Below are 9,004 nucleotides of genomic sequence, written 5' to 3'. Positions count from 1 at the left end.
AGACCATCACTGACAGGCTGGTTTTCAATATCTCACATCACTCTCCTTATGAAAACTTTCCTTAAAAGGACACTTTGGGGTAGATGAAGAAGATAACCGTGTGAGGTCATTTCTTGAGAAGTCTGTATGGCTTGTCTAAGGTTTCACTTAGCAAAAAGCTAAGCCTATAAACAGACAAGCCTCTGCAGTCAGTGTGAGTTTTCCACTCACCTCACACCAAAGTAGAGCTTCAGTGGTTCCTGTACTTATGCACACTAAAATAAGGGGAACACATAGAGATCACCAGCTGCAATAATTGCTTGATTGTATCTGTTATCCCACTCCTTGTGTTTAGGATAGCATCCCCCTTCCCTGAAGTGAATGGGGACAGAGGATCTTCATCATCTTTGCAAAGCTGCAGAAGGTGGCCCACAATGATTGGGGTTCAGCTTAAAATGAGATTATTCCTTGGATTCTCCTTATTTTCCTGAAGTGGAAGAGCCCTTTGCCTGTTTCTGAAGGGTCTCTGCTGATTAACATGCAGCACAACATGAAGGTGAGCTCATTAGAGCAAACTAAATTGGGGAAATTGCCTGAGCATTCAGAGCCAAGCCAAGGGATGGGATCACACTCTGTCCCATTATGAAAGCAGCAGGCACCAGGGGCAGAGCAGAAACCAAAGATGAAACTGGTACTTCAGGCAGGTGTCATAGCCAGGAGAGTTGTGACCACTGGTCAGTTCACTGTTACCATTTCCTGGAGAGGGAAGTCTGGGGAAGCTCACAGCCCACGGGCGCACATCAAGGACCTGAGCTAGGGGGCCTCCCTTGCTGGTGTGTCCTAAACTCCCCTGGACTCCAGGCAAGTGTTTGAGCTTGCAAGAAATGAGGAGTTGAGTCATGGCAAACCCCATGTCTGGATTGCAATGGAGTGCACTCAATTCTTGCTCTTCCTCAGGAAGTGACTCCATGTGTGTTTATATAAACACACAGCCCAACATGATCGGGCAAATATTACTCAAGGTTTTGCCATTTGCCTTTGGGGTAAGACTGAGCACAAGCATGGGGTCAACAGGTCAGAAGGTTAGGAGGGGAAAGATGGAGAGTCTACACACAACAAGTTGTTCCCCAGTCTTTGTAATAAGTGTCAGTCCTACTCAATGCACCCATGAGTCCACAGAAGCCTGTCGGATGCCTGGTTGCAAAGTTCAGTCAGTTCATCATCAGATGTGGAATAAACATAGCACTCTGGTTATCATTAATAATATTTATTTTGGAAAAATATTTTAAAAATGAATTTCTTCATTAACAAAACGGTAAAAAAAAATCAAATAACATTTGCACAATATTCCATAAATACATTTATATACAAAAAAATATAGTCACATAGACCCGAAGTGCCTTTGTACATATTTACCAAAAAATTTAAATTATAAAAAAATGAACATCACAAAATACTCAAGCTTTACAATTATCATGAAAATATTTTTACAGATTCAAAAAAATAACACACTTTTTCTCACCTAGTAAAAACACATTTTAGTATCAAAAAAGACAATAAAGGCAGTGTTTGTGTCTCTAATTCAAGAAAAGACTGGCTCATAATAATCCAAAATATACACTTCAGGCAGTGCATGCTTCTTTATGTAGTAATTAAGTCCATTCATTTAAATATATATAGAAAAGCAACTGACCATAGTGCAATGATAAAATTCATAAAAGGCAGTGCAACAGTAATCCTTGAACACAGACCCTTGCCTGGTGTCCATCTTGTTTCTTTATTTTGCAGTCACTTTGCTAACTTCAGTAGAGAACCAGCTCAAGCCTGAATTTAGTTTCTCAGCAGCAGTCAGTGAAGGAATCTATCTCCCATTCCTCTTTCAGCAGCATTCATTGGGGCACGTCTCCTCTGAAATTGTTCTGAACAACCACCTTGCCATATCACCTCTGGTTTACACCTGGTAAGAGAAAACACAAGCAGAGATCAGGAGAGGTTAATGAAACACACGAAGAGGACTGTAAGGCTGGAGAGGGTCAGGACTCTGCATGAAGCCCACCAAGGGGTGAGTCAGCACACCTCAACAACACTACCATTGTACCCTAGTTTACAAGACTTGTCAAACCCACAACATCCTCAGCATCAAGTCACTGAGCTTGTCTTTACAACATCCACAGCATCACAAACCCAAGGTGGCTAGATTTCAGCAGGTACAAACCACCATGGCATTATGGAAAGGAATTTATCTGCCCGGGCGTGTATTGGATGAGAGCTGCAGACCGACGTTTCTCTGCTGTTCCAACCCTACTAACCTCAGTTGCTATGATGCACTCGTCTTTCTCTTCTGATATGACATACACCGACTGGTACTTTGTGTCCTTTGAAGTGGAATATACTGAATCTGGTCGCTTTCTTTCAGAAGTATCACTATTGAAGGCAAAAAGAGAAAGAACAGGTCAGATGGCTGTTGCTTAATGCTATGAGATATACACTCCCCCTTCAAAGTGAAGCTTCCCCCTGCACTCAGATGTGAGATACCTCTTTAGTTGTACTGCACTTTTCTCCTCTGCCTCTGAATCATACGTTTCACACTTGGCTTCACATTTGCTGTGCTCTTCCTTAACTGAGTCCTCATTTTTGAGTTCATGCACCAAATTGTAATCCACTGATGGGTATCTGACTTTGTAACCATTTTTATCAGAGTTATCGCTGTGAAAGTCTACTTTCTTATTTGTGTTTTTAATCTGAGTGGCACCAATGACACTTATGGAAATGTCCTTCTCGCGCTGGCAGTTTGCCAGGTTATTCATAGTCTCAGTCTCACTCCTGCAGGCATCAGGCTGATGGTGCCTCTTCTGCACTCTGAGCCTGACGCAGACGACCACAGCAGCACACCCCAGCAGCAGCATGAGGACCAGAATAATCCCAGCGCAGACAGCGATCCAGGGGAACTGGGAGTTCTGGCCTTCCGTGTACTTCTCAGTGAAGTCAACGATGACGGGTCCCTGCGGCGGCTCAGGGAGCAGAAACTGGCAGTTGAGCCCACCATACCCCCGGGCACACTCACAGACATAGCGGTTGTTTCTTTCATGGCAGGTGGCCCCGTTGTGGCAAGGGTTGTGTTCGCATCTGCTCACTGGGGTGCTGCAGTTCTTCCCGTTGTATCCTGGGGGGCAGGTGCAGGAATAGTCATTGATGCCATCCTGGCAGGTCCCTCCATTGACACAGGGGAAGGAGGCACAGTCGTCCACATTATCATCACAGTGTCTCCCAGTGAAGCCAGCCTGGCACTGGCATATGTAAGAGTTCCCCAGATCGACGCACTGGGCTCCTGCAAGACATGAAGGGGGACGAGCTGAGTGGTGGGCAGCCAGACACAACAGCCTCCCACTCACTGCTCTCGGGGCAGCTGGCACAACCAGCAGCTGAGGAAAGTTTTTTTTTGAGAGGTTAGTTCAACCTTTGCCAAGTCTGATCCAACATTAAACGTACATGTTTTTAAGAAAGATTTTTGTTAAGCAGATTTACTTCTCATTCTCAATCCTATTCCTTTTCCAACATTTCACTCAGCTCAGACCAGAATACTAGTCCAGGTCAGGTTATCACCACATCTCATGTTACAGAGTTTGAGTGGCAATGAATAAGGAGGACTACAGTAAAGAAAGTCTTCACTAGTTTAATCAAAACAGGAAGATTACTGCTACCATATTACAAGTAATAATGTTTAGCACTCATGTGGCATTTGCATCCAGAGACCTCTAAGACTCTTTGCAAAGGATTTGTAAGTATAATCTTCTATGCCTTCATGCACGAAGCTTCAGACCAAGTTACTTGGACACAGCCACCCCATCAGAAAATGCAATCTGCAGCAGTGGCCCAAGCCACGCCGTTGCTTTCTTTTTCATAGGACAGATCCTCCACCAAGTCAACTATTGACATGGCAAGGACCTTTTTACAAGAGGATGTAGTGATGGGGCGAGGGGGAATGGCTTTAAACTGAAAGAGAGCGGGTTTAGATTAGATATGAAAAACTTCTTTACTGTGAGGGAACAAGTTGCACAGAGAAGTAGGGGATGTCCCACCCCTGGCAGTGTTCAAGGCCAGGTTGGATGGGGCTTTGAACAACCTGGTCTAGTGAAAGGTGTCCTTGCCCGTGGCAGGGGTTTGGAACTAGATGACCTTTAAGGTCCCTTCCAACCCAGACCATTCTATGATTCTATGATTGACCAGTGTGCCTTGATCAGTGTGCCTTGTTATGAACTCCAGACCAGAAGCCAAAGTAAGTGTATGGTCTCCTTTCAGAAGACCACTGTAGCATGTTTGGCCTTACCATTAGCACAAGGGCTGGAACTGCAGTAATCGATTTTTTTCTCACAGTTGAACCCAGAATAACCCAGTGGGCAGCGGCAGCTGTAACCCCCATCAGGGTTGTCGGTGCATCGCCCACCATTGAAGCATGGTCCATCAGCACAAGTCATTGCGCTCAGCTCACAGTTTTTCCCATAGAAGCCTGGGGGGCAGGTACAGGAATAGCTGTTCTCAAGATCCTGAGGAGAAGAAATGAGAAATTACCAAAATATTTGTCTAAACTTGCTCTGAAATCCAAAAAGGGATTTTGAAAATTAGTAAAACTGACATTAACTCCTCCCTTGGAGTTCCAGATGATACAAACAACTCGAACTTACAGTGCAGCTTCCACCATTCTTGCATGGGTTGGCATCACATTCATTGATTTCAATCTCACAGTTGGAGCCTGTGTACCCAGGGCGGCATGAACAAGTGTAGCTCCCCTGACCAGTATTGGTGCATGTGGCACCATTCTTGCAGGGCTTGTGGTGGGTGCAGTAGTTCAGGTCTGTAAAAGATATATTTTCTGTTTATAAAGAGAGCAGCCAAGGTGCTTGCTACTTTGCAAGGCTGGGACAGGGTGGGTGAGCTGAAATGAGTTGCCTGCTTTCTGCGTTTTAAAACAGATGCTCAGGCGAGGACTGAGAACTCACCCTGGTTGCAGAAAAGACCACCCCAGCCTTCCTGGCAGTTGCACTGCCATGGTTGCTGACAGGTACCATGAAGGCAGCCTGGGTATCGGATGCATTCATCACAGTATCGCCCCTGCCAGCCCACTCTGCATCTGAAAAAAAGGATGACAACAAAGTCTCATCAGATTTAGGTTTCTCACAGTTGGAAACCCTATCATAAACTCTGCAAACACACTGATGCCAGGGATCAAGTTTCCTAAAAGCCCTCAGTGATCCTTCATGTGAGAAAGTCACCAGGTCCAACTGTAGCATCAGCTTTCATCGGTCCTAGCTTTTTCTTCCACTTCCTTAGATAGACTCATGGTTCCAGATAGTTGATTTGTTTACTCTAATAACAAAGAGCCAAACCTTACACACAGCACTGTAAACCCATTAAGTTAATATTAATGGCACTGATGTTTGACTTATAGAATAATACTTTGATCTGGCATCACCTGGATTTCTCAAATTTCCATCTACTATGAAGAAAGGCCTTTAAACCAACCCTTCAAATGTCCAATGGCTTACTTAACACCAGAGCATCGACACTGAAAGACAAAGAAGGAAGCAGGAAGGGAGTGGAAAACTTACTTGCATTCCCCAGGCTTGTCGCAAAAGCCGTGTTGTTCATCACATCCAGGCAAACAAATCGCTGTAAACAAACCAAGGAGGGAAGGACATCAGCACTGGTGCCAAAACAACTCTCTTTTACAAGTCTGATTCTGACAGCACCTTGTGGGTGGGGAGGGAGTCCCTTTTACTAGGTCGGGGCAGTTAAGCGCAGCTGAATTAATCTCTGGAGTCTGCAGGAGTATTGATCTTGCCCCGTAACTGGGCACTTTACTTATCACCGGGGATGAGCATTCTTCTTAATACAGTTGCACACGGACAAAAGAGGGCTCACAATTGCTCCCTTCCCTACAGCCCCTCACCCCCCTTCCCTTCCCAGTGAGGGTCAGAAGTCCTTTTTTCCAATTCTATGCACACAGCTCCACCTCTTAATATCCCCCGAAAGTGTGTGTGCAGATAAGAGTGGACAGCTGGTGTGCAGGGTGCCAGTGCAAGACAGCTGCTCTATTGTCTATTCTCTCCCAGCAGCTGCCCCACTGCAACAATACCCCGGCCCCGGAGCCAATGGGGCCGGCGGGCGGGGGCCGGGGGGGGCGCCCGGCCGGCGACCGGGCAGCCTATCCCTGCCCACAGCTAATCTATGGCACGCGCGTGATTTCGCTGCAAAAAAACTTTTTTTTCTTATTCAAATAAATAAGTCTAAAGTTTTTCCTCCCTCCTTCCCCCCTCCGCCCTGCCCTGAAAAGGGGCGGGAGGGTGGGTGCAGCCCTGGTAAAAGAGGTAAGCGGGCCAGCAGGAGGGAGGATGAGAGAAGGGAAAAAAGGGACTTCTGCTCATTACTTTGCCTGGTTATGGAACTCATTAAGCAGGCACTGCAAAGTTTTAATTCAACAAAGCCAGCCGGAGACAATGGCATGCGAGGGGAAGGAGGGGGGAAGAAAAAGAAAGAAAGAATCGGTGCTGATAATCAGATCGCCTCCAAGTTGGAAAGAATGGAGCTGGGGGCAAGGCAATGGGAAGCAATCTGCAACTGGCAGCTCCACTCACTAACGGCAAAACATTCTTTTTGCATGCACACATAAACACATCTCCCCTGCCTAGTAGGTTTGTATCAGTGTTATAAGCTGTTTTTTTCTGAGAGGGAAAACACAGCAAAGAGTGTGCGTAATGAGTCAAGAAAGATGGACAGCCTTCTGCTTCGCTGTGGGAATAGCAGAGATGTACAGGCATTCGAAAGTGCTGACAGCCCTGAAAGAGCTCATTATCAAAATGCTTCCTTTTTCCCCACCCCTTGACACAACTGGACTAGGCACTTCTGATCATGGGAAAGGTTGTAGCTCTTATTTAAAACACTATCAAAGAAAATGCGAGCCCCTGTGCCTGCTCTTTATTGTGCAACATCGTACCATGAACTGCTAAAAGCATCCTAGCAGCCACTAACAGTGTGAATAATCAATCAGGGATCGTTTGATAGCAGCTCAGCTGAGACCACAGTGTTGGTGGCTTTAAAGAGAAACAAAAACACAACAAGAAGAAAGCTGAGAGGCTGCTTTACAGCCTGGAACTGTTTTCTTCCTGCCTGCCTGGCCCTCTGATAACTGCAGAGGAGCACTCACCCGGTACGTCATCTGCCAGCATATTTCAGATCTGTGTATTCACACAAACAGAGAATGCCATCACACGCTGCAGCAGGGGCTCTGTGTGCACATTTGGGTGTACACCACTATGTATCTACAAAGGGCGGAATCTTGTACAACCGGAAAGTATCTGACATCCTGGACTGTCCTGCCTGTGATCTGCTTACTGTCCCAGCTTTTCCTGCTGTATCAACACACTACATTCCTCAAAAACTTCAAGCTCAGGGGTATGTTTCATGTCCCTCACTACTTTATTAGTACCAATGATCATGGCAATGGCACAGAAGGGAGCTGGGGAAGAAGTTGAACGTTCTTGTGGCCCCATGTGCAGCAATTTCTGTTAGTGGCAGCATATGAGTACCCCAAAAGATAAATGTACAGTCTAGAAGCCACAGAGAATGTCCTGGACTTCCTGATATTTTTCTCAATACAAGGTCACAGAAGATGAGACCATAGCAAGCCTACCAATAAGCCTGTCACATGGATGTTGCCAAAGCCCAGCTCCCTCCCCTGAAGCTGTGTACCCTGTAAATGATGATATCAAAGTTGTGTGGTTGGAGGGGTGGATAGGTGTAAAAAGTAGTCCTGATATATTTTAATAAATCCTCAAACAACTGCTGAACATTTTGCTACCAGACTTGATGGTCTAAAGTAAACAAGCAAGAGTGTAGTGTTGGCACTGACATTTTGTTGGCTTGAGAAGGGGCTGTCTGCATTAACTTTCTGTGGCAATGCTGAGGATCTCCCATCCCTCACGCTGGTAAGGCTTGGGCACAGAACCAGACATCCACGCATGATTGCTTGGTTCTCTCTCCCCATGAGGCCTGATGTCAGAGAAACACCCCTCCACCAACCCCAAGAGCTCAGGAGACACTGCTGCAACAGGCACCCAAGGAGACAAGGAGGTGGATACTCACGCTCAGTGCAGTACTGGCCTTTCCAGCCCGGGTTGCAGACTTTCTCTCCACGCTCCCCACAGGTGAAGTGGCCAAAGGCATCATCCCGGGGACGGCAGAAGACAGAGCAGCCTTCTCCATAGTAGTGCTCGTCGCACACGAAGCGATAGGAGTACTTGAGGTCAGTGCGGCCGCTGCTGTGCAGGTCCTGGGACCACTCTTCACCCACTGCCAAGTGTCTCTGGGTGGCCAGGCGGCTGATGAGGCGCTCAGGGTTTTCTGTGTGAAAGTGGAGAGGAGAAGAGTGATTAGAGAGCCCAAAGCAGGCAGGGCACAGGGGGGTCTCTGGTGGGAGGGGAACTGCAGAGGCAGGATGACATGGCTGCATGCCAACAGGTTGGCCTCTCTTGCCACGGGTCTACCATAGAGGAGAATGTGCTGCACACTGCGGAGAAAGGGGCCAAGCAGGGCTGCAAGGCTGCGATTATTATGGGGAAAAGCGTGTTTCAGAACACTTACCTGTGGTGAGGTCGTCAGGTGAGTCCGTATGCAGCGCCTCAATGATGAGCGAGAAGGTGCCCTGTGGAAAGAAGGAGCAGAGACAACCCACCAGGAGAGCATGAGAGCAGGTAAGGCCCAAGGGGCAGAGCCACCAGTCCCCAGAAATCGTTATCCCCCTCCCATCTTGACACTTCAAGGAGATTGGATGCCTCTTGGAAAGGCACGGGACGGGACGGGATGGGACGGGATGGATATGTGCCGCCCCCTCCAGCATCGCCCCCCACTTACGGGCCAGGTGAAGCCGAAGGGGAAGCGGATGGGATTGCTGAAGGCGGGGTCGGCGCCGCCCGCGCCGTCGGGGACGCTGAAGGAGTTGGCGCCGAGGACGGGGGTGATGGCGCTGCCG

At 47.4% G+C, this 9,004-nt stretch overlaps 1 protein-coding gene across 1 annotated transcript in view; it reads right to left on the bottom strand.

Moving 5' to 3' along the window:
* Positions 1–1,326: 1,326 nt before the first annotated feature.
* DLL1 (delta like canonical Notch ligand 1) overlaps positions 1,327–9,004 on the bottom strand; it is a 9,704-nt gene continuing 2,026 nt past the window's right edge. Inside the window, exons 2-11 of the mRNA XM_017744907.1 lie at positions 8,887–8,998; positions 8,617–8,677; positions 8,119–8,376; positions 5,586–5,646; positions 4,977–5,107; positions 4,662–4,831; positions 4,307–4,523; positions 2,515–3,307; positions 2,289–2,403; positions 1,327–1,936 (exon numbers count right to left, since the gene is read on the bottom strand). Coding sequence (XP_017600396.1) covers positions 1,931–1,936; positions 2,289–2,403; positions 2,515–3,307; positions 4,307–4,523; positions 4,662–4,831; positions 4,977–5,107; positions 5,586–5,646; positions 8,119–8,376; positions 8,617–8,677; positions 8,887–8,998 — 1,924 coding nt within the window. The 3' untranslated portion in view covers positions 1,327–1,930. The remainder of the gene's footprint in view (positions 1,937–2,288; positions 2,404–2,514; positions 3,308–4,306; positions 4,524–4,661; positions 4,832–4,976; positions 5,108–5,585; positions 5,647–8,118; positions 8,377–8,616; positions 8,678–8,886; positions 8,999–9,004) is intronic.

This window comes from Corvus brachyrhynchos, unplaced genomic scaffold (assembly GCF_000691975.1).
Source record: "Corvus brachyrhynchos isolate BGI_N302 unplaced genomic scaffold, ASM69197v1 scaffold70, whole genome shotgun sequence".
Taxonomy (NCBI): Eukaryota; Metazoa; Chordata; class Aves; order Passeriformes; family Corvidae; genus Corvus; species Corvus brachyrhynchos.
This window is presented reverse-complemented; position numbering and strand designations above follow the sequence as displayed.